The sequence below is a fragment of the Styela clava genome, chromosome 5 (assembly GCF_964204865.1).
Source record: "Styela clava chromosome 5, kaStyClav1.hap1.2, whole genome shotgun sequence".
NCBI lineage: Eukaryota > Metazoa > Chordata > Ascidiacea > Stolidobranchia > Styelidae > Styela > Styela clava.
Window position 1 is genome coordinate 288,581 of NC_135254.1, and position 26,961 is coordinate 315,541.

The following is a 26,961-nucleotide window of genomic DNA, read 5'->3' on the forward strand; positions in this document are numbered from 1 at the left end:
ATGCATACTCCAGACTTTGAGACTAAAACCAAATTATTTATTTCTTACAGAGACAAATATAACCGACTCCCAGATTCAAGAAGTCAGAGCTGAGCAGATCCATGAAGTTCATGCTGAGAAGGTCGTGCAGAATGTAACAAACATTGATGGTAAGTTTGATTTGGCATATCCCTGACATGTAATTGTTAAAATTGCGGGAAACACGGCCATGTGAAAAATGTAATCCATCTGGCATTTGAAACTTTCCATACATCACTTGCTTATTGAAATATCTTTGACAGTCCGCAGTCTTATCTCTCAAAATATAAATCTCATTATAGACCTATTCATTGCCGAATGTTTCCAAATCCATGTAGTAAACATATATTTTGGAACTTTTAGAGACAAGCATAACTGACTCTCAGATTCAAGAAGTTCGAGCTGAGCAGATTCATGAGGTTCATACTGAGAAAGTTGTGCAGAATGTAACAAACATTGATGGTGAGCCATGAGATTTTTTCACTGCTAGTTTTAAAATGTCTCGATACAATAGTTCTTCCGTCCTCTTGAAACAAAAATATTATGTGCTGGGCCTGCAACATTCACGAGTGTGCTTTTCCATGGCATTTCGAATTGTACCTTTCAAAAAAATCCTGATGTGCAGCTTATATGTGACCTCAGTAAAAGTGCTGTTGCATGGGAAAATTGTAAAGTCAATCATTGAAATTTAAATTAGTATTGGCCATTCACTTATATTTAAGTTTATCACACATCACATGGAGTGTGTGTTTTTCTACTAAGGCTCGAAGCATCTAAATGCAAGTCTTGTTGAGAACATTCTATAGCTTCAATTCTAAAGGTATCCAGATAACCATTATTTATATTTGACTTCACTCCTGTCAATTATATTTTCTGGGGATTAGCTTTTTTCAAAAGAATCAATTTTATAAAGCCACATGGGTACTCCTGTAGCATGTGTACCAGGTTAGGGTTAGGCAATAATTTTATTCCGATTTTCCTCATTTTAGTTCTATTACGAGTTCAGGAACTATTTGTGTTAGCCAAGTAAATCTACTCCCTGCCCATACGTTTCAGTCCGTTTACACATACTTCTTGAGTGCTACCACCTGACTTTAAAAAATTCAGTTCATAAAGTATTTATGAAACATTTTGTCTTGAAATGCTCCACAAGTTATATAGCACTGCCTGTATATATTTGTTTTGGAAAATTCTGATCAAATGAACTCTAGGAACAAGCTACCATAAACCGCTTTCGTTTAGTTGAAATTTATATTTGAAATGTAAAAGCTGCATTTATTGTATAAATTGATGAAATTGGTCAGTTTAATGCTATGTAGCTAATGGTTCAACATATGAAGTTATTTGCTATTCTACTGCATTCGCCACTAGATAACCAGTATTGGTTTTGTGATGAATTTCACCCCTACTTATAAGTTTTGCTCCTTCAACATTCTGTTTTCAATAAGTGTTTTTCATGTATGGTGAAAAACTGCTGACTAGTATATCAAATTATCACAAATGAGAGCAGTGTAAATTCCTTTTTGTCTTTCAAAGTTCTCAGTAAACTCTAGCTGAGGTATCCAAAAAACCTTTATTTATATTTGAGTTCACTGCTGTCATTTATATTTACTTGAGATTAGATTTTTTCAAAAGTCTCAATTTTATGATTCCACATGGGTACTCCTAGCGTACCATAGCGTGTGTAGGGTGAGGCCATAATTTCATTCCAATTTTCCTCATTTTAGTTGCATTTATTGTATAAATTGATGAAATTGGTCAGTTTCATGATGTGTAGCTAATGGCTCAATATATGAAGTTGCTTTGTTTCACATAGTAAATCTCCCTCCAAATAGTTGAATAATTAGTATTTTTAATGTTATTTTTGAGTCCATACCAGCGCAGTATTTATGAATTGAAAGATTCATGCCAATGACCAATGATGTGCATAGAAAATATAACGCCTCAACATAATGCTAATGATAAGTCGAATAAAAGTTAATTATTAAATTAAATATTTCAAACAGACAGAGCGCATGCTCAACATAGTCGATAATCACTATAAACCAAAAGTCTAATGCCATCTGATAATTAAATCTTAAGTTCCTAGACTGAGATTTCAGTTGACGTACAATTTTTCATATGCATAAATGCAAGACTTGGTATAAGATTGTTTGTTAATTTAATTTTATACAGAAAAAGCATACTTCACGACTTGAAGACTAAAACCAATAATTCTTTCATACAGAGACAAACATCACCGACTCCCAGATTCAAGAAGTTCGAGCTGAGAAGATTCACAAAATTTATGCTGGGAAGGTCGTGCAGAATGTAACAAAAATTGATGGTAGGTTTGATTTGGCATTTCCTCGACATGTAGTTGGTAAATTGTAGAAAACTTGGCCATGAGTGGGCCTTGCTCCCCAAATCATATAGCACAGCCTGTGTGAATTTGTTTTTAACAAATCTGCTCAAATTACCTTTTATTTAAGAAACAACTTTTATGTTGTCAAGTTTTCAAATTGTCTCGATTGCCGAGCATTTAACAAGCTTTATTAGAAAGTTTTATTTCCAGATTTTTAGCATGACATTACAAATAAAGAATGCAAACACTGAGTGCATTGCACATACATTCAAAAACAAACAATTTCTGTATCCTTAGTGTAATAGCATTGAGTTACAGAGTGAGTGACAGACCGATAAAAATTCTTTTGCAACATCGCCTTACAAAAAAATTTCTTGACAAGTCCAGAATAACGTCATATAATAAAGAATACAAACACTAAGTGCATTACACCGACATTCAAAACCAACAGTTTCTGCTATTAATAGAATTGAGATAAAACAATAAATCAAACCTCAGTTGCCGACATCGCCTCGTATAATTTTTTTCAGAAGTTTTTAGTTGCAACTGTTTTACTTGGTGCTGATCACTCTAGTGCTTCAGGCTTTGGGGAAAACGGTAGCGCCAGTATTATTTATATTTTTGGCAGCGCTATTTACAAGACATCTTGTTTCATTGGATCAACAATGGATCCAAGTAACCATTGCGTTTTTTATTACGGTTTCCGTCAAGCGCATAGGGATTAATGGTGGAGGGGTAACCGTACTTTGTGATAATGTAATGTTTTGGCTTACGATACACGGTTTATATGAAAACAATAAAAAGTTTTATATAGAGCTCGACCGATATCACTTTTTGGCACCGATACCGATATATCGGCCAACTAGTGACCGATAACCGATATCGACATACCGATATCTACAACCTGAACCCGCAGTAAATACTAGTAAGAAAAATTCAGTTTCAGTCAATCAAAAGTTTATGTTGAAAAATAAAGCAGTCCTACGCATGGCTTGCATCATTGATTAAAGTTTCACAGCAAATAATAAGAACACACACAGAAGGCAATGTTTGAAAAAACCAAGCACAAAAGAAAATAGGCAGTCAGTAAAAAGGTTCTGGAAGTCCATTTTGATTCATACAGTAGTAGGTGGGAGTAGGCTTGCACATAATTTACGGAATTACGTAATTATTTCGAGTTACAAATTACGTTACAAATTACGTAAAGTCGTAATTATTGGTCGAGCGCTTTCGCGTTTGAAACGTACTCCTTCAAAGCAGTCAATTCCGTCGATTGTAAAAATGAAAGTTTAACAAGTAAAAGAAGTTACAGTTACGGTATTCGCTCCGTTTTTCTCTCTCTTGTTACGCAGGTGGGGGAAGGCATGATTGTAATTCCGGAAGGCGTATTTTTCTTTCTCTCCGTGGAACAGACATGAAACGAATTTTACCGCCGCTATGGGCCCTCAAAAGGAGAGAAGGCTACTTTCTTTTCCCGACTCAATCACTTTTATTAATACAAATCACGGCGCATTAAAAAACCAAACAGAATTTATTAGCATTAATTTACAACGAGTTACGGGTAAGAATTTATCGCCGGTTAAATAATTAATATTTGATCCAAATTTATCGCAAATAATGTTATAACATTTAGGCCACGAAATAATTTGATATAAAATGAAGCTTGGTAATCGGAATATCGTCAATAATTCAGCATCAATAATTATTATAAAATGCTAACTAGGTAGCAAAGTCGGATAATGTAAAAAACGTAGCAATAACAATTAACAAGTCTTCGTCGCGAGGCAAGCGCAGGTATAATCAAACGAGAGAATGCGCTTGTCGTTGATTAATAACTTAGAAACCAGAAATTTTTATTCAATACGAAAGTCGATTTTAAAAAAGCCAACTATCGTTTCATAAATATCCGTATACCAGTGTCGGTAATGATAAAATTGATCGCACAAAATTGGGACGGTTAATTTGCGAAGATGATAAAGGAAAATCACAGCCAACACAAAAGATAAAAATCAGAATAAATTTAATTTGAATCCACTCCTTGGTATTTGTCTTTAACATCTGTCGCCGGCGTGTAGTACTGTCGGTGATATGAAAACCAATTTCGATGTCCCGTTCGGAAAAGAAGTGGATTCAAATGGTTGTTATGATAGGTTTGAATGTGTGAAAAAATATCGCAATTACGGGGTCATTACGTAATCAATTTTGTCGTAATTACAGAATTGATTTTTGTCGATTACGTGCAAGCCTAGTTGGGACGCAAGATATTCGAAGGCGAGGATTTTGCGCCGCACGAAGAGATAAAAGAGAGAGAGAAATATAGAAGAGAACTCTGTTCACTGAAAGGCAAAATGAGAGAAGCGAAAAAAAGAAATGCTCGGCCGCAGATATTTCCCGGGCAAAAATACTAATTTTTTAGAACGTGGAAAAGCGACGAACACTGATATATATCGGCCACTTGCAAGAAAGCCCAGATTTTTGGAGGATAATATTTTTTCTGGTATTTTATGTTGTCGGGTAATAATTTTGCAGTTGCGCAAAGGATTAAATTGACGATTATTCCGAGTATGATTATAATGTCTTGCATTATTAATTTAGTTGTGTGTTTGATGTAGCCTGCGGTTGCTTTAACAAAAAGAGAACATTACCACAAAAATCACGGCAATGCGCGGCCATAAAAAGTGTTTCAAACCACCCAATTATATTTAGTTTTGATTTCCAAATTTGATGTGTTCTGGCAACACTGACTCTGCTCTATTACAATACTACCACTCAAGATTATTTTTAAGATATCAACGTTAGAATATCGTTAGATCTGCGATAAAATTTCAAAGACTACAGTTTAATAGTACAATATAAATTGATTGTACAGTGAGTGACATCTCGGTGGTCGACCAAAACATTCGAGTCAAAAATGCTGCGGTTTTTAAACGAGAATTCAGATCTTCAACAGCTGGTCGAATGAGATGATGCCACCAGAAACCGAAATCAATCGATACAGGTCAAAACTGACAGACTAAAAAATTGGTATGCAGTTGAGAGTTTCCAAATCGTCAGTTCAACCTAATATAAAGCGCTTAGTAAAGCAAAAAAGTTTCTCCAAAAATCTCACTGAGCAAAACATGCATTGAATGTTCTATTTTTATTTTATGCTGCAATATTTCATTAATAACTTCAGCTGTACCGATGCATTTGTTCTTTTTTGTTGATAAAAATCAATATGTATCATAGTGTGAATAAAAAGTTGTGCGGCCCGCTTACTCAGTGGTGTCTGATAAAATGGCCCGCGATAGCAGAGGGGTTTGTCACCCCTGCTTGTCTAGTGGTAACTTTGCAATTTTGTTTTTATTACTTTTAAAGTGTTTTATCTGGGAAAAGACAAAATCAAGCAATTGCTTTGCTTTACAGAGTAACTCTCTTCTATACTTGTATGTTTGCTCACTGATTAGTCATATTGTTACATAATTCTATTGTTCTGTATCAGTGTGTACTTCCCTCTGTACATGGTTTGTTATTACAAATATCTCATTTCCATATGCCTAATTTTTTTGTGGGCGCTGAAAGTTCACTGGGGTTTCAACACAATGACTCACAGCAAACAATCTGGGATTGTCTTTTTTCTGCAACTCATATTGTACCGCGGGAGTGAACAATACACAATTCTCCACAGAGACAATGAGAAATTATTAAGTTACAGACTTATAACAATTTTTTTGCAGAAACAGTCATCACCAACCCTAAAGAAGTTCATGCAAAGCATATCTATGCTGAAAATGTTAACATTGCCAAAGTTGTCAACATTATCCATGGTAAGAAAAATATTTTTCTATGTTCCACAAATTCTTGACACTATTACTAATATCCATTTTAATAAACTCAGCTTTAAAATTGACTATGTCATGTCGTTGTGTGTCACATTGTAGTTTGATTGGAGTTTGATAGAAAAATAGTCAACAATTTATTGATTGATTCGAAAACAAGTTTATTGTGATGAAGAATTTCATTTGAACAAAAACCCATTATTAGAATTTTCATGTTGATGCCTTAAAGCTTTGATTTGTAAGACACACTGTTACATATCTATGGGATGATTGATATATTTTGCATTCACTGACATTTTAAACAGAAAATCCATGTTTACAAAACTTGCTATAGAGCTAGACCAGGGGTCACCAAACTACGGCCCGCGGGCCGGCAATAACACGCAAAAATGGCAAATTTTTTGAATGCTATTCGTTAGTTTTTGGTTGTGTTTGGGAAATTTAAGTATGAATCAAATACGTCAATCATCATTTGCCTCCTTCGGAGTTGTAGTTTTAATAGTAGTAATTAAAAATTAGTCTAGAAATAGCTGTGACAAAATAGGCTAAATTCTCTACCGGTACGCAACGTTTTCTGCGAAAGATGCACTTGTGGCGCGTGCTTCCGACGAAACTGTTTACGTTTCTTGTGCTAAAATGAACGTCGAATGTGCATGTTGCGCTAACAGTACTGTAATCCCTCGCGTACTGCTCAAATTTCACAAGTCACACTAACTTTTGTACTGCTTTAAAGCGGATATTTATGTAGGTATGTTGCAAAAAAAAAGGTTTATCCGATTTAAATAAAAACAATTGGTGTCTTCAATTTTCTTTTGAAAATAACACTAGGGCTTATTGGGGGGGGGGGGGGTGTAGAGAATAACGAGATTTTTAATATACAAAATATGGATACCGATTTCCATAAAATATCTTTTTTGCAATGAATTTCATATAAATTTATAAATTATAAACGAACAAACAAAATCTAATGACATTCAGTGAAATCACATTTAATAGGCCATGATAGAAAAGCCTGCTTTATGTGAGTAACAAATCGCAAAGGGGATGGGAGCGCGCCATTTTTGAACCAAGGAAAAATAATCTTTATTTACAGAAAATCGAATTTTCAGAATTAAACTAATTTATTATAGCACTATCACGAAATTTTGCGACGCCCTAGCAAAATTGAACGTGATACACTTCCATGTGGTCGGGTCCAAAAAGTCTTTGTTAAGGGTAACGCTGATATTAAAATCATTTCTAAAATTCAGGCTTGGTCTTATCATCGGGGAAACACGGCAGAATCATCGCGTTTGCATAACAATACATATTCTGATCGTAAGACCCGATTTGCGTCTGCTTGCATAACAATGCCATCTTTAATCGCTAAAATAGCTGTTCCGGAAGACGATTTGCTAAGTGCACATATCACATATTTTATTCCTTTTAAATGTTTTATAGTTTCTCATTATTGCAAATGATGTGTATATGAATCATATTGCTATATTTTAACGTTACTGGAAACGGCTCTGTTTTATATCTGTTCAAATCCATGGATTTTTTCTGGAAAATGAACAATTTTCGTAGCGCACAATTTTCGTACGGTTGGATTAAATTGGTTTCTCAATAAGTTAAAAACATGGACAATTTTAAGCATATGGGATTTCAGGGATAGATTATGGATAAACTGGATTTTGATGTGAAATTGAACACTGTGATCTGTGAATCACTGTGTGATGGACAAATAGGAGTTGGCGGTCACTGATGATCAAGTTAGGCTGCAGTATGAAACAGAACATTCACAAGATGTATAGAAAATAAATAAAAATCATGGACAGAATTGCGGATAATGGATTTTTAAAGAGATCAACATACAAACATTCAACGACCGTACAGGAAATTTAGCTTAAGCGGCTGCGGGATGGGGCATAATAAACAACGTTTAATTACCAGCGTATTGCTGGCATATATGGTACATTTTGAATTGGCCATTATTACTGCAATAGCTTAGGTGTTTCAAAAGTATAACAGCCAGGAAGTTCCTATACAGTCGAGAATCTTTTTTTTGAAAATTTTTGGCCCAAGCCTTGTTTTAACTAGGTTTGTGTTTTGTGTAATTTATTTGTGTGTGTGTGCTGGTGAGTGGGCACATGATATTTCCCATGTTTCGAACTTTTTCAAAGATTTTGCTCACCCTGCAGAATTCTCCATTTTAAATTTGTGTATATTATGGAGTATGCGAATATTGATGAATAAAAGTGAACAATTCAGGATAAGGACTTGACCTTCGGTGGCCAGACATCGTAAATCATCATTTAGGCCTGCATAAATAAACATTGCCATGGCTGGACTTGCTATGCAGCAAAAGCATTCGCACCCATTACACTGAATAATTGAGTAATGTTAATCTGAGTAAATATGTGCTTGTTTTTTTTGTTGAGTAGGCCTACTAAAAGCTGAGAATTAGCTTTGTCAATAAAGTTTAAAAAATACATATTTCGAACTGTTTAGCATTATTAACACGAAGGGCCGCGAAAAAATAGATATTCATAATAATATATATTCGAAGGGGACGCAAGCTCAAAAGTGCTGCTCCTTTGCTTTAAGAGTTTCTCCCAGCTTCAAAACACACTAGAAATTTATGTTGGATGGATTACTTGTAAAACTTGTTTGTTGTTGTTACCTAGGCCATTTATGTAATATAACATGATTTATGTCTAGTGATCTAGTCAATATTTTATATTATGTATAGCAGTGGTTCCCAACCTTTGTACCCTGGCAGACCGGTAAAATTAAATTAAATGTACTCGCGGAGCGGCAAAAAATTGAAATGACCGGAACATAAAAGAATAACATATATTTGCGTAATACAATGCAATGTCGGGCACTCAATATGCATCTAGAGCAGGGGTGCACAACCTTTTTGCTATTGACGGCCAGATTGCATTTATTTGTATTTCATACCGCCGCTAGGGAGTATCTGAGCGCGCCGAAGCCGCGCAAAATTTTTTTGGGCTTTTATGACGTCATAACCGCGTATTTGACCCATGCGAGGTGCAGTCTGCCCAATTATGAAGTATGTAGGACTACTTGGAAGTCAAATATTCGCATTTTAAACGGATTTTTCTTTTTGCTGGACCTATTCTTGAGCAGATATATTGCAGCAAGTTGCATAATGTTTATACAATTTTGAAAAAAATCAAAAGTCGAGGAGCGGGGAGGGGCGGTCACCCCCATGTTCTTGTCCCCAAAAGTATAATAAAAAGTCAAATATTCTAATGAATTTACTTATAAAAGTTTGGAAAGCATTGTAGCAATTTAATGACTCCCTTGGTCTTGCATGTCGGCAGATAAACTTGCAAAGTCAGGTAACTGGTTGGATACCATCAGCCTTAGTTGAGACCCCAGATTGACGTCTAACAATCTGGTTTGGTACTCATTCTTCAGGTACTTCATTCTTGAAAACGTTGCTTCGCACGTGTAAGTGCTTCCAAAAAGAACGAGAGTTTTTCTTGCCAATTCTCGTAGCATTGGATATGCAACTGCGCCTTTCCATGTGTCCAGCATATTTTCCTCGTCTTTAAACTTCTGCACAAGCTGCTCATCATTCTTCAACTCCAGCAGTTCCATTTGAAGGTGCAATGGAGCACTCTCGGTATCAACCAGATGCGGAAAAGCAACGAGTCTTAACGTTTTAGAAATCCTCCTAAAATCTTGAAAACGATCGCCAAAATATTGCAACACCGTATCGAAAACACCAGAAAATAATACGATTGGAATTTTGTCGACCTCTATTTCTTTGCTGTCAATAAGGGCCATCAGTTGTGGAGAATGGATGAAATCACGCTGCTGGAGATGACCTTTGAGGAGACGACATTTGTCACGAAAATCCAGTACTTTTTTGTACATGAGACAAACTGTTGTTGCCTTTCCTTGCAGACTTTGATTCAGATTGTTAACAGGTTAGAAAATCAACCAGAAACGCCAGAGAGGTGAGGAAGTCCGTGTTCAAAAAGGGACAGTCCTTGTTTTTTAAGGAATAGTATTCTATTATTTCCTTGCGTAACCGCAGAACACGGTGAGATGTTTCTCCCTGAGACAACCGACAAACTGCGGTGTGATATAAAATGTCTTCAGCAAACGTTCCACTCGATTGCAAAAGTTCACTCGAAATTGCCGGTGATGAAGAGCATTTGCGCGAATGAACAAGATGATGCGATTGACGTCCTTCAAAATGACATTGATAGCAACACATTTGACACACAGTGCTTCCTGGTGGATAATACAGTGAAGGTTTATGAGCTCCTTATTATCATATTCCTTTGATACGTACTCTGAAAATCTTGCCACAAAACCTTGCGTGTTACCCATCATGGCAGGTGCGCCATCCGTGCAAATTCCACGGAGATTTGTCAGATCTAATCCGTTACGAATACAGGTATTCTTAACTGGAGTAAATATGTCTCCACCACGGGTGCGAGTAGCGAGTGTTTCCATAGAAAGAAGATCCTCGCACAACTCAAAGCTTGGAGATAAAGATCTAATGAAAACAAGTAATTGCGCCGAGTCTGTGATGTCAGTTGATTCATCGACAGCCAGTGAGAATAAACTTGCTTCCTTGTTAACCTGTGTCTGCAGAGAGAGAGGGTTAACTGCTTGGCGATATCATCTTGCCGGCGCTGTATTGTAACACGCGGGAGAGCAATTGATGAATAGTCAGTTTCCTTACCAGGATGAATGCACTTAACAACATCTATGAGGCAGCGCTTAACAAGTTCCCCATCGGAATAAGGCTTCCCCGCTACATCAAGATGATATGCCACTCTATAGGAAGCTTCGCAACGATTATGAGGGGACTTAATGAAAGTAGAGATGCAAGATGTCTGCTGGCGTACACTTTTTTTCAAATTTTCTACACAGATCTTTCTTGGCTCGCCTTTCAATTTCGCATAAGCATGCGACATATGACGACGAAAATGCTGCTTTGCATTATCCCCTTTCACAGTTTTTATAATTTGACTGCATATAGAACACATCATGGTATGTGCTGCTGTCTCGATCATGAAGTAATCTATCTCCCATTTGGAATTAAATACCCGACACTCTTCTGACACTGTTCTTTTCCGTTTTAACGACATGAAGTAATGTTTAAAAGTTTTATGCAGTTTAATATAGGCTAGCGCTGTAATAAACAAAATCTGGTGCTAACTGCAAGCTTAATTAGACCTAATTTGAAATGGTATTCCTCACTGATAAGTTGGCCAATCGACAGATTCACTATCAGGCTTGTCATACAAATCAGAGTCAGAATCAAATAAAACTGCTACAATTTTCTCAGCTGTAAGCTGTGGATGCCTTGCTAGGCTAGCTTGCTACGCTGCTAGGCTGCCGAAACGCCTGATCAATCTGAACCGTGGGGGAAAATCCCCAACAGAAAAATACAGATTGTGACGCATCGTGTCGTCTGACTTTTCTGCTGTGTTTATGTTTTGCTTCAATATACGCCAGCATAGCCGACAAATCCTATATTTTAAACACTTTTTTTTGTTTATAGGATTTTGTATGTGGACGGCCGCATTATTTTTTCAAGACGGCCGTAGGTTGTGCACCGTTGATCTAGAGTCTAGACAAAAAAGGCACACTTATAAACAGCTCACACAAAGAAAAACCATCAAATAATGTGACGGCCGAAAATATTTGCGTAATGAAATGCAGTGCTGGGCACGCATTATGCGTAAGAAAGGCACACATAAAACATCTCACATAAAAAACATGTACATGTCAAATCATGTACAAACGCAATTAACTCTAGTGAAAATTTTGCTGCTGTTTAGTTTCCAATATAGGGTTGCAAACGATGCCTCAAGGAAGTTTCTGCAACACGTAGCCCTGCAGCGGCGTGCAGCCAATTTCCTTGCTTCGGTTTAATTAAAGCTAGTGATGAAAATATCTTTATATATAAGTAATAAAAATATAAGTAACTTGTTGAAAATACGGACAACAGTTTGATTGCTCGATTACTTAGCGATGGGTATTCGTTATCAAGAGATATCTAAAATTGTGACAGTGATTCTTTTTTAAATCTGGACTGTAAAGTAGAATCACAATTTGAATCAAGCTTGTTGCTTGACACGCTGCGTACTTGTTTTTTATTGTTTTGTATTCAGTGATGCGTATATAAACCACCAGATGTCGCTAATAAGCTATATATTCTGGATGAATCATAATGGTTGTTCCTGTTGTCTAATTTGTTTCAAATTTATTGTTGTGTTGTTTTCCCATGATTGTGTAATTTATAGTTATTTTTATCAGATTGCTTCATTGCTATGTTTGCTGCTATATATTACAGCATTTGGTATTGCTGACTGTATGACTCACTGAGTCTTTCGCGATCCCACGTTAATTGCTATGAATCGATGTTTCCCGTTTTTTAGTGCTATGTTTTTCTTTTGATTTATTGATTCCTGCATGACGAAAATAAATATCTGAATCTGAAGCTTGTTCATTGGGTTTATCATATTAATCCTTCTGCAGTTGATCGATGCTTCAAACAGAATGAATTTACATTACAATAACAAAGTCTTCGGTAATTTGGCACCAGGCTCAAAACCCTACTTTGTCTGCTCAAGTATTATACTTTTCTTGACTGTTTTTTGGTTTGAACAAAGAAATATGCATAACGTTTTATTTGGATGGTCATATTAATCAGGAAAAACATGCAAAACAGAAAAAGCACGCGTGCCAATTTTTAGGTTTCTGAATCTTGCGAGATTTGATGGAGCGCATTCACGATGAGCGAAAAGTGTGATTACTTGACGCCAAGATGTCGCGAAAGACGTCGTAATATGACGGCGGAAGAGAAATTGCGTGATAAATCGACCTCGTCTTCAGTAAAGAGATCGGAGCGTATTCGAGATGAATCAGAGCCGAAAAAGCGAAAAGTATGATTACTCGGCGCCAAGATGTCGCAATCAGACGGCGGACGAGAAATTGCGTAATAAACCAACGTGACCTCGTCCTCTGTAAAGCGATTTAGACAGCATAAAAACAACAAAACACCGAAATTTTCGCGCGGTCCAGCAAAAAAGCTTCGCGGACCGGCGGTTGGGAACCAATGATGTATAGCATAGGCAGTGCAAGACTAGATTTAATTAATTTCCCCCGTGATTTGGGCTCATTATGTCTTTTATTTTGTGGGACTTAAACGTCATTTGAAGGTAGAAGACAGTTAGGATAGGATTCACCTTTATTACAGGGGGAGAGGAAATACAATAAGACAACTTAATCATATTGTATACTACGGCCTCTCTCCTTATTACCAGTCCATGTTGAGAATAGGATTAGTTAGCCAGATATTAATCCCTCACCTATTGCATTTAGATCAACCATCTTCAAGTTTCTCATCACCACCACAGCAAAGGCCGACTGGAGCAGGTGCTCACCCAAATACAGCTCCTGATCTTGTATATATAGGAGATGCATTGCCCTCTCCATCAGGTATGATATAAATATTATTGAAATCCATTCAAAAATAATCAGGTGACCTACACTTTCGGTATAGATGTATATGTCATTTATACAATGACAATGTTCCTATTCACGTGACAAGGTCATGAAAATGATTAGTTGAAATAAAAATAATCAGTACTTGAAATGAAGTATTTTACTTACCATAAATTGGATTGGGCCATATAACTCAGTGATTTTTAGGAAGTATTGATTTCCATACAAAGCTAAAACAGAAGTATTGTTTAACGGTCATCTCATCACACGTTCGCCAAGATATACTGTGTTCTGACTAAAAAAGTATCTTACTCATTATTAATATGATTTACGAGCAATCCGCAAGGTTCAAAATCAAGTAATAAACAAAATTATTAAACGCAACACTCGAATTTGTTCAACAGGGTTTTGCTATGAACGCCACGAAAGTTTCAGCTATAGCGGCTTTCCCGAGAAAGTCTTCTGACGCTGAAAGCCGCTTTAGTGGCTTTCGCATTCCGTAAGAGGTATGCAACTTTGAAACCTCATATCTCGCGAACCATATATTATATTTAGACAAGTTTTACATCTTGTGAAAGATAATCTACAAGACTAGGTATAATTTTAAAATTGAGATAAAATATTGTGATCATCTTATGAAAATTGGCAAAATTAAAAAGCATAAAAAACTTCTGAAAATTGCTCAAATCTAATTGACGAAACTTCAATTTGTTTTCGATTAAACCTAGTACATTATCGACAACATTTGTAGAATTTGAAGATAGATTTCCAGTGATATCATTAGATTGAAATTATGTTGCACCATTCAAATTTTAGAAGCATTTTTATTCGTGATTTTGTTTGTCGCAAGATCGAGGCGACGTCAAGGTGACGTAAATAACGACCTAACACATTTACGCCGTTACCCAGCGACGTTAAGCAATTACGTTGGCACGTAGCACGTTCACGTTCCATACGAAAAACACTTTTCCTCGCATGCTCGTATTGAGTCGTAACGCCATTTACTTAAGTTCGTATTCGTGAAGCGACTAACGACTTGTAAACGATACACGGGAAAATTTTATCATCACATCCATCCTCAAAATCTGTTCGACTAAAACACACAATATGCAGTGTTATTGCCGTTTTAATTGCATAAAGATATGAAAAATACGAATAGCAAAAATAAGGATTTCTAAAAACGGAATGATGGAACATATCGATGGATGAATTGTTTAGCGCCATTGCTGAATTTTATTGTGCCATATTTTCTTCTTCCGATATATGAATACTATCCAATATTTCATCTGGACAAAGCTTTCGTTTAAAATCCATTGTAAATATAGCGATATCAGGAATGTAGCGTATATGCAGTAATTTCGAAAATCTAATGAGGCCGCAAAATGTAAAACACTGACCAGGTGAGCTACTGGTGCCACCATGGTTTCCGTGTACCCGTTATCAGTTTTTTTTATTCAATTTTCATGATATCCAACGGTGAATAATTAGCCTTGATGTTTCCGGCGGAACCTCATAAATGCATGAGGATCAAATATTTCACTTTGGCCATTCATTTTCGTCCCCTATTCAAATAATAAACGATATAAAATGGCCTTTATATTCTAGCAATTTTACTATGTTCGTTCAAGATTCGTCTGAATATAAGGGTTTTATCTGCGGCCGAGGTTATGATACTGATGCAATGATGACTCAAGCTGCGAACGACCAGATGTGCAGTTGCGCAATCTACCTCACGCAAATCGTTACGCACGAAACGTCGCATAAATGTTATCACGACAATGTCGTCGTCGCCCTTTGCGTCGTTACGCAAACTTGGCGTCAAAATAGTTGATCAATTTTGTTCACAAACCATTGTAATAGATAGTTTCAGCTATAGCGGCTTTCCCCGAGAAAGTCTTCTGACGCTGAAAGCCGCTTTAGTGGCTTTCGCATTCCGTAAGAGGTATGCAACTTTGAAACCTCATATCTCGCGAACCATATATTATATTTAGACAAGTTTTACATCTTGTGAAAGATAATCTACAAGACTAGGTATAATTTTAAAATTGAGATAAAATATTGTGATCATCTTATGAAAATTGGCAAAATTAAAAAGCATAAAAAACTTCTGAAAATTGCTCAAATCTAATTGACGAAACTTCAATTTGTTTTCGATTAAACCTAGTACATTATCGACAACATTTGTAGAATCTGAAGATAGCTTTCCAGTGATATCATTAGATTGAAATTATGTTGCACCATTCAAATTTTAGAAGCATTTTTATTCGTGATTTTGTTTGTCGCAAGATCGAGGTGACGTAAATAACGACCTAACACATTTACGCCGTTACCCAGCGACGTTAAGCAATTACGTTGGCACGTAGCACGTTCACGTTCCATACGAAAAACACTTTTCCTCGCATGCTCGTATTGAGTCGTAACGCCATTTACTTAAGTTCGTATTCGTGAAGCGACTAACGACTTGTAAACGATACACGGGAAAATTTTATCATCACATCCATCCTCAAAATCTGTTCGACTAAAACACACAATATGCAGTGTTATTGCCGTTTTAATTGCATAAAGATATGAAAAATACGAATAGCAAAAATAAGGATTTCTAAAAACGGAATGATGGAACATATCGATGGATGCATTGTTTAGCGCCATTGCTGAATTTTATTGTGCCATATTTTCTTCTTCCGATATATGAATACTATCCAATATTTCATCTGGACAAAGCTTTCGTTTAAAATCCATTGTAAATATAGCGATATCAGAAATGTAGCGTATATGCAGTAATTTCGAAAATCTAATGAGGCCGCAAAATGTAAAACACTGACCAGGTGAGCTACTGGTGCCACCATGGTTTCCGTGTACCCGTTATCAGTTTTTTTTTATTCAATTTTCATGATATCCAACGGTGAATAATTAGCCTTGATGTTTCCGGCGGAACCTCATAAATGCATGGGGATCAAATATTTCACTTTGGCCATTCATTTTCGTCCCCTATTCAAATAATAAACGTATATAAAATGGCCTTTATATTCTAGCAATTTTACTATGTTCGTTCAAGATTCGTCTGAATATAAGGGTTTTATCTGCGGCCGAGGATATGATACTGATGCAATGATGACTCAAGCTGCGAACGACCAGATGTGCAGTTGCGCAATCTACCTCACGCAAATCGTTACGCACGAAACGTCGCATAAATGTTATCACGACAATGTCGTCGTCGCCCTTTGCGTCGTTACGCAAACTTGGCGTCAAAATAGTTGATCAATTTTGTTCACAAACCATTGTCATAGATAGTACAAATTCTGCAATAAAATGAGTTATGCGTGTGTCAAGAAAGTCATCCGTATATTCCCGGAAAGGTAATTTTGTATACTTTTCAAAATTTAACTGATATTGATGATACATTTCTAAAAAAGGTATTAAATCTTATCAAAATACAAAAAATTAGTAGATGGGACTAAAAATAGACTTACACATCTCATAAAAAATATTGCCAGTTAAAAATAAAAGACTAGATAAGCTTTTATATGACATATTACAGACTATCTGATATCTAATGGTTTAGAAGTTATGTTGATTTAAAATTAGAGATATTACAATTTTTTAACGCGTCAAATCGATGCGACGGCGTGGGAGGTCAGGGTGAGAGAGTAGCGTCGTTCTGGGGATTCAGAGTTCAAAGAGTTAATTCCAGTGCAACTTACCCCCTCCTGTGTTAAAATATCCAATGTGCGCATCAGTTTGCCGTTGCTATAGAAAAATACTCATTACAATTGCCTTTGCCGTAGTATATTTTGTAAGACGGCGGTTCATTTATAAAACACTAGTACCAGTACTGTTACTGTATAGGCAATAAATACAATACATGATCCGTACCATATGCGCTATTGCTTATAAAAGGCACATGATCAATTAAGCAGAATAAAGTGCGTTTTAAGTTTAGTATTTATGGAAGAAAAAAGTTTTATTTCCCTTGTTGGAATAAATTTGTATTCTACAGATGGAAATTACTACATAACAAGTGTGTTGTATCTCAGGGTAGAAATTTTATAATGGAATGCTTCAAAAGTAAAGCAAAATTTTAAAAATGGGGAGTTTGGTAAAGACATACCGATATAAAACGTGAAACTACTACCAAAGGCTCTGATAAGTAAATCGCAATATTATGGAAAATACATGGACAAGTAGTTGTGGAAATGGAATATGAGTCTGGAAAGTTTACTTTTCAGTTATCTGTTGTTTTGTAACATTAAACATTCTCAATGGATACTTGGATATAAACTATTGTTAGCTGCATTACTCGATCGCAAATGGCATTATACTTCTTGAAAAAACCAGATATGCTGTGTGATCACAGGACAATCTTGACGAAGGACAAAGAGAACTGATAGGTGTTTATGTGACCTCAGTAGGACTTGGACATAAATGGGGTAGAAATCTGTTCATGGGTTGATTCCTGGACATCTTTTGCCATATGCTATATTCGATCAATTTGGTTTGAGTGGCGCACAGTCGGCAGAAATGCTCTGCTGATAATACGATTTATTACTTTCTAAATTCAAGTTGATTGAACTAAGGATAGGATTTTCATGTTTATCCCTGTAGGCGTGGGGGAAAAATGAGAGGTGTATCGACCCAAAAGGAATATTTAGTTTCAGTACTTTAGTACTTCTACTACTTACTTATATTTGCACTGAAGTGTGATTTCTGAGATGGATTGCAAAACATCCTCAAAATTTGCATTAAGAATTCACCAAGATAAGGTAGAGCAAGGAATTAGCATTTGATTCAATTTGGCATAATCTTTACCTAATCGAGAATATGTTAAAGTTATATTGAAAGACAATGATGAGATGCCAAACAAGTGTGGTTGCCTCCTGGCCTCGCATATTTATAGCAATTGGTGGTATCGTATCAGTCATGTATTGAATGGAGGTGGAAACAAGCTTTGAGTGTCCACATGAAAGATATTATTCTGGTTAAAACAATACAAGATGATACTCACCTAATGCCAAGAAGGTTCAGAAATTAAATTTAAAGTTAGGAAGAAACTCATGTCATTTTATACCTGGTTGCGAATGGAACTTCATGGTTTCACTTATATCATAGCAAACTTTCCTTGCCTGAATATCAGACTGAATATCTGAATAGCTATTCATTCATTAGTTGTGGGAACTTCTATGCAGAAAGTTGTGTTATTAAGAATTTTAGTTGGTAATAGCAATGAGCTTCACTAGCCCTTTAAGCTGTGAGGGGATTGATATATGATGGAAGCTAGAGTTGTAAACCCTGTCGCACTAGTGATCAAATCCATGTCTGCTCCCATTATGAGTATTTTGCCTTTTCTTTGGAAGTGCATCCTTATACCGCCTTGAATACTACTAATCAAGTTTCTACAATGCAATTTAGCAAATATTTAAAATGCAACATACAGTATATGATTACAACACCAATATGATTGAATTCAGATCAGTTCTTTTTATCCATAATTTTTAAAAATATGAAAATTTGACGTTTTATAATTTATTTGCTATTATCAAATTATAAGAAGATTAGAAATTTATTATTATCATTTTTTCTTTAGGGGTTCTTGAGAAAGTCTCTCGCCTAATTCATAAAGGTAAATATTTGTGTTAACATTCATTCACATTTGCATTGATGTAATATTCCATATATATTTCCAAGTTATATGCCTTTGAAATGACCAAGTTTCGCGATAATGGTCTGTTGTTACGAACCTTATTGTAACTACATGCATATCTGGTAAGAAGAGAGTGATACCTATTTTGCTATAGTAGTTTACACAAACACACATCAGATTATAAAGACACTTTTATTAAAAAAATTGAAATAAAAAAGTCGCAAAATTACGTACAATTGGATGATCTACTACAATAATTAGCTGTTCAATCTTCATCTATCCAGAAGAACTCCCTTGCTATCATAGATAATGAGCAATGAAAATCTTCAGGTCGGCGTGTGAGAAAATTCATTGATTATTTCAACAAGAGGACATGGGAAGAAACTGAAGTCAAAGTTGCAGAAAATTACAAAAAGCTCAATGAGCCTGATTTCGAGGTTCATCCTCAATTGAAGAAAGTTCCAAACTTCTTTGGGGGCCAAATGGCTGATGAGTACAAGAAAGAAAAAGAATTTGCTGTAACAGAGGGATCTGAAGAAATAGGGGAGGGCATCACTATAAACGAACTGGTTGAACAACTTAGTAATGAAAGCTGTAAGTACATTGCAATTGCGGGGCAGGCTGGAAGCGGCAAAACGACAATTATGAAGCGCATGTCTCGAAGTGTTGTTGTTGCTAATGACTTGGTGAAGGAAGCTAGGAAAGCAGAAGGAACATTCAGGCAATTGTTCTTCAGAAAAAAACGTCAATTTAGATTCGTTCATCACTTCGGTTTCAAAGATATGTCGGTTTCCTATGCTACAAGACCAGAAGAAGCACTGAGTCCTTGCGATTTGCTTTTTGGAAAGATTGCACCAGGGTTCCAAAATCTAGAGTTAGAAGAAGGATATGAATGGGTTATTGAGCATGATTCCGAGTGTATTTTCTTCTTTGATGGTCTAGATCAAGCTATGTGGGATCTTCATGGAAACCATAACAAGATGAATTACTTTGACAAGTCAAGTACAACAACAATCATATACAATATTTTAACCAGAAATCTATTCCCCAGAGCAAAAATTGTTATTTCATCACGTGAACATAAAATCGCATCTCTGCCTTTGGAATTACGGCCTCCATTCATAACTGCCCTCGCTGGTCTCGATCGTGAGGACATCAAAAAGTTATTCATTGCAGTTTTAGGTGAGTCAGGAGAAGAATCCTGGAATAAGTTGACAGTTCAATCACCATCGCTCATTCAGTTTTCGAGCGTACCATTATTCTTGCTTCTCACTGCGATAGTTCACAAGTTCAACCCTGCAAATCCACCCGATACCATGACAGATGTAATGATTCAAATACTCCATATTTTCATGCGATGTGATCACGCTGAGAAAAGAAAAAACATGAAGCAAGATGTTCGCAAGTTAATGGAAATGTCATTCGAAGGCACAAAAGAAAAACGAGTAATTTTTACTATCGATGATCTCGAAAAGTTTGGCCTTCATTCAGATGAGGTTCGTGATTTTATCATAAAAGTGCCTGGAAATAATATGCTGAGCCAACATCTCATGGAAGGCGACAATCTGATGTTCTTTAGTCACCAAATCCTTCAAGAAATTCTAGCCAGTCTATACATCGCCAACATGGATCTTGCCACTTTCAAATCATTTATCACTGAAGAGATTCACATTGATCACTGGTCAGTTGTTCTGCGTTTCCTGTGTGGAACTATTTTCAATAAAGATATCAGAACTGAGTTCTTGAAAGATCTTACAACTGGTAAGTATATGCCCAAGTAGAGCTACAACATCATACAATTGAATGTTAAATAAATTTATTGATTTTTCAATAGTGATCGACCGAAAAGAGAAGGAAGCATTACTTAGAGAAAACCTGAAGGCTAAGATAAGTCAATGTACAGAAGCCTATCAAAAGTTGGAGCTGTTCGGTGCCTTGTATGAGGCCAATGATGCCGAACTCATCCAATCGCATGTGCAAAAAATCAACTTCGAAAATGAGTCTTTCACTGCTGCAGGAATGTACGCAATGTCGTCGGTTATGCGACGTTGTGGTCACCTTGAGCAGTTTCGTCTGGTTAAATGTGGCCTCAATGCAGAGTTGATGAAATGCTTGGATTTGAATTTGAAAGGGTCTGGATTGAAGGCAAGACTACTGCAGTCTTTACTAATATGTTGCTATACTGTTTTTTATTATAATACTGTTGCTACAATATGAAAATATGACCCATTTTCATTGCAAATATAAATTTATAGGATAGGATTTACATATTTATTCAGCAGTGAAGAACCGATAAATCCACTTTTTCATATGACAAACCACGGCCTCTTGTCCTGTTACTTGTCCAAGTCTGGTATGGGATTAGTAAGCCAGTTATTTGTGTTTTCAGATGCATGAACTTGATGGGGGAGGCAGCTGTAACTGACCAGTGGTAGGTGAACAATCCCCTGCAGAGTTGACATGTCCATCGGTTCGGCGGTGTGGCGCATCGTGCTAAGCGTTAGGAATACGCTCACCATCGCATCTCTGATTACCCTTCGTGGGATCGCAGATTTCGAATACCATGCGGGGATGATCATGTGCGAGAGGATTGCTTGACTCCTCGCCGCCGTAGGGTGGTTCACGTAACTGCTGGTCGGCTACGGCTTCCTCCACTATCAAATCCATGCTTCAAAAAAAAAAAAAAATAACTGGCTATCTAATCTCATACCCGACCTGGACTGGTAACCGGACGAGAGGCCGTGTTTCGCCATTTGATCAAGCCGTCTTATCACTTTCCTCTCCCCCGGGATAAATATGTAAATCCTATTCCTATCCCTATCAATTCTCTCACACATAATTATCCCCCATTGGATTCGAACATGCAAACCCACACACAGGTGCTGTGGCAAGTGTATTCCTAACGCTTAGAATGATGCTCCTCACCGCCAAATGTGATGTTGTTTAAGTTTTTAATTTTATGCTGACTCCACTGTTTTATCTATGCAGGTATCCAAGATAGATATCAGTGGAAATCAAATGAATGAAGAAGCTTTCAAAAGTCTTGGTTCTGCTTTGGCAGGTATTGATGGAAAGGAAATCGAGCTCAAACTTCAAATGTGCGGACTCACCAAAGAAAAAATCAATGCACTTCAGAATTCAAGATTCAAGGTGGGTCTGCCTCAAGAAAATATGTCTGGTTGTAAAAAAAACTATTTTTGAGTTTAGGAGGTTTGAGCTAGAACAGTGGCACAGGAAGTTTGTTTTTTAAACTCTCCCCCATTTGCATTTTGCTAAAATCACTTTCATAGTGATCTTGCGTAATCTTTCAAAGAAAAAAATAGACAGGGAAACATGACGTCAACCCATCTCCTAAAATGGGAGATTAGGGACTACTTTCAAGCATTTTTGTTTTTGACAAGGAAGCGTGGTATACTAAAGCGATATCGGTGGCGGAGGATGTTATTTTGCACAGGCTTTGTACAAATGACGTGCATGTATCAATCGTTGTCTGTAAGATGAAAGGAGTAACACAAATGTGCAAGTCTTTGCTGTTCATGCGAAGGAGTACGCTTCACAACTTACATAGGTGGTTGATTGCACGAAAGTTTTCTTATAATTTTCTTAGAGTGAACAGTCTTTGTGAGCCGCACATATTTTCAGACAGTTAATAACCAAAAAGCGCGCGAAGACTGGGACAATTCGTTAACTCAAGAGAGTCGTCTAATTATAAGAAAAAAAATACAAATGACATTTAAAGTGACACTTGTAATACTGTTTCCATAGCTGTTATCGTAGAAAACGAAATTATCCATTCTAAAAGTGTGGTACAACAAAATTCCATATGAACAGGTTTATCATGATATGTTCATCGATCTTATTTATTTCAGTTGGATAAACTAGTTGTCAGTGGCAACAAGAATCTTGGCAGTGCTGGTTTTGCTGAAGTTGGAAAAGTTGTTACACAATGTCATGTGAAAGAATTCGAGGCTTGGAATTGCAAACTGACAGCAGAAGGAATGAAAGCATTCAGGGAAAATACTCTCAATGCAAAGGTAAGGCTGCTAAACTAAACATATCCTTAATTGTTTGTTTATTTTATGTTGTTCATGGTACTTTTATATTTAAAAAAACTAACAAATATTGGTGTTTTGCTACACAGACACATTTCAGTCAAATATGTTGATTTTAGATAATCAAAAATACAAATAAAAATCTTCAATTCAAAGTTTCATCAAATGCAAATTATGTAGACGTTATTCACTATATACACTCGCAATGTAAAGGTAGGAAGCAAATCATTTATTTTTTCTCAAAAAAAAATTTATGATTACACTGTGAAAAAATATGCAAGTTAACTGTTATTTCATCATACTTGAATGTCAAAATTTGATGAATATTTGACAGTTAATAACCAAAAAGCGCGCAAAGACTGTGACAATTCGTTAACTCAGGAGAGTCGTCTAATTATAAGAAAAAAAATACAAATGACATTTAAAGTGACACTTGTAATACTGTTTCCATAGCTGTTATCGTAGAAAACGAAATTATCCATTCTAAAAGTGTGGTACAACAAAATTCCATATGAACAGGTTTATCATGATATGTTCATCGATCTTATTTATTTCAGTTGGATAAACTAGTTGTCAGTGGCAACGAGAATCTTGGCAGTGCTGGTTTTGCTGAAGTTGGAAAAGTTGTTACACAATGTCATGTGAAAGAATTCGAGGCTCGGAATTGCAATCTGAGAGCAGAAGGAATGAAAGCATTCAGGGAAAATACTCTCAATGCAAAGGTAAGGCTGCTAAACTAGGATATTTCCTGGTATTAATCCCAATTTAACATATCCTTAATTGCCTGTTTATTTTATGTTGTTTATGGTACTTTTATTTTTAAAAAAAACTAACAAATACTGGTGTTTTGCTACACAGACACATTTCAGTCAAATATGTTGATTTTAGATATTTATTAATGAAAAATACAAATAAAAATCTTCAATTCAAAGTTTCATCAAATGCAAATTATGTAGACGTTATTCACTATATACACTCACAATGTAAAGGTAGAAAGCAAATCATTTATTTTTTCTCATAAAAAAATTTATGATTACACGGTGAAAAAATATGCAAGTTAACTGTTATTTCATCATACTTGAATGTCAAAATTTGATGAATATGAAAACCCTATGACTACATCATCGTTTGATTCAAGCTTTTATGAGTTTCAGTCCCAAATAACCAGCTTTTCTGATTTCTGGTTCATTTTTTTTGTTCTCACAGCAAAACCAAAGCTACATTCTATCTATTATATTTCAAATTGTGTGTAAATGGTAGATTTATTTTGTTGTAACTCTTAATAAGTCCTTTAGATCTGGCGCTGTCGATGAATTTACAAAAAATGGTCGGAGTCGATCATGAAGCGAACCTCACCATTTTTGTGTCATGAATTTATCAATAAGCTTTTTCTCTACATTTCACTACTTCCCATTATTAGGTCGAATCAGTAAACAAGATAAACGTGACCAGTAAACAAGATAAACGTGAATGTGAGCGCTGGAAATAGCTAGTCGGTTACCTGTTGCAGATGGTTATCTGTTAATTAATTTTGATCAGTCGTAAGAGTAAGAATCACATTTTATGTAAAAACTCACAATAAAATTTCTTTGCAGTTGTTTGTATGTTGTGGTCTTTTGTCACTAATTAACTTCAAAAAAAATGTAATAATTACCTACAAAGACTATGCTTGCTAGCGTCAGTGAAAGCCAGTACAAATGAGGGGTCAGTGACACAAACTATCTGAAATATTGAATAAGTCAAATATTTCATGCAGAAGGTCCTATGATTGGCAGACGTATAATTGTCTTTTGAGTTACGCAAACCACTGCAAAAAAAATGTAATCTAAAATTGTCTTGTGGAGAGATTTTTTCTCTCACTATTTATAATTTTCTAGCTCGTGCTTTAGACTTCAAGATAACAACCCGTCCTTCATATGTAGATGATAAATATATCATTTACCGTCATGTCTTCATAAATTTCTGGGTATTTCAGTTTATGTTTTTTATTAGCATAAGCAGCTCTTATTTTTATGTAATTGTTCAAATTATACAGATTCACACTCTCGATGTTCGAAACAACTCCAAGATCACATTCGATTTATTTCTTGCAATCGCTAAAGTTGCAACACCTAGTGAAGTCGAGAATCTTCTGACTGACCCATGTGAAGAGTTACATCTAATTACAGAGCAGCTGATGGAATTGAGCAAATGGAAAACTTGTGGAAAGGTTTGAAATTTTAAAATCTAAAATTATATTATATCATTATATTCTTCATGGTCAGTCAACATAAGTTGGTGGCATTCAGCAAAATATTTCAAAGGAGGAATATTGGCATTTTTTTGAATTTTATTAATATCTACATTATAATTGAATAATTGAATAAAAGCGTAGATTTTCACTCTAGGTTTTGAAAATTGAATGAATATGTATGATACACACGAGACACCATTGTGGCCTTTCATCTCTACATTTTGGTCAATTTATAACGTTAATTTATAACGTAAGCCTTGAGATTAATTTTCGAAAAAAAACATTGTCCGGTGGGGTTCAAAAATGACATATGCGTCAGATAGGATAAACTCAACACGTCATGCAAAATGTGTGTTAGTATATGTAAAGATAAAATCATGTAATTGCTTATCTAGAGCTTTGTTCAAATTTGAAATTTTTATTGATAAATAATGAAATTTTCTTCACCTGTCCTTCGCCCATGTAAATTATCGAGCCTCATTTAGTGTGGCAATGAACTGTCCTCTGCTTTTATTAATAAAACCACATCTTGTATGAAGCCTTTTGAAATTGGAATTTCACGACATTACTCGCCGCCTATACCTTGTCAGGAATAATTGTCAAACTAAATGATAACAATGTTTTTATTCTTTTTTCTGCATATAGACTTTGATAAAATCATATTATTTTGCTTACTGAGAGGAAAAATAGAAGTCCCTTTCTTTTCTGGTGAATTCAATTTGAAAATTTATTCATGATGTCATGACATATTTTGCAACAGTGTTAATACACATTATGACAACATAAATCCAGCCCTGACTGTTTCCTGCAATTAGTCTTTGACCAAATCCAACCTTATGAACAAGTTCATCATGATTTGTCAATAACCTTATTTATTCTAGTTGGATAAACTAGATGTCAGTGGCAACAAGAACCTTGGCACTGCTGGTTGGGGTGAAGTTGGAAAAGTTGTTTTGCAATGTCAGGTGAAGACATTTGAGGCTTGGAATTGCAATCTGACAGCAGAAGGCATGGAAGCATTCAAGGAAAACACTGGCAATGCAAAGGTAAAGTTGCCAAGATTGAGTATTTTCTGGAATCGATCCCAATTTAACAAATCCTGAATTGTTCGATTATTTCAAGTTGTTTATGGAACTAAGATAATAGAAAAATAAATATTATTATTTTGCTACACAGACAATTTTCAGTCCTATAAATAAATTTTTAAATATTTATGATTGAAAAATGCAAATAAAAAAAAAATTCCATTAAATGCAAATTATGTGGACGTTACTCATCACCCATGCCCTTGCAAATACAAAATGTATGATCGTGCAGCGGTGTGGCAAAATGTGTGTTAGAATATGTAAATATAAATCTTGTAATTGCTTATCTAG

At 35.8% G+C, this 26,961-nt stretch overlaps 2 protein-coding genes across 2 annotated transcripts in view; both read left to right on the forward strand.

Moving 5' to 3' along the window:
- LOC144422781 (NACHT, LRR and PYD domains-containing protein 1a allele 5-like) lies at window positions 1-24,841 on the forward strand. The gene is made up of 12 exons (XM_078112601.1): window positions 1-82; window positions 382-480; window positions 2,246-2,344; window positions 6,079-6,168; window positions 13,540-13,656; window positions 19,244-19,279; window positions 19,631-21,061; window positions 21,135-21,445; window positions 22,289-22,450; window positions 23,170-23,334; window positions 23,910-24,074; window positions 24,773-24,841. The coding sequence occupies exons 1-12, from the start codon at window positions 1-3 to the stop codon at window positions 24,839-24,841; spliced, it is 2,826 nt and encodes a 941-aa protein (XP_077968727.1).
- The window catches only part of LOC120331725 (uncharacterized), a 152,677-nt gene that overhangs the window by 110,636 nt on the left and 15,080 nt on the right, over window positions 1-26,961 (forward strand). The gene's annotated exons all lie outside the window — the stretch shown is intronic.

Coding starts and splice junctions, on each gene's coding strand:
- LOC144422781 (XM_078112601.1), top strand. CDS start 1: ATGCATACTCCAGACTTTGAGACTAAAACCAAATTATTTATTTCTTAC. Junction 2,345..6,078: donor GAATGTAACAAAAATTGATG/GTAGGTTTGATT, acceptor ATTTTTTTGCAG/AAACAGTCATCACCAACCCT. Junction 24,075..24,772: donor AAAATACTCTCAATGCAAAG/GTAAGGCTGCTA, acceptor TCCCATTATTAG/GTCGAATCAGTAAACAAGAT.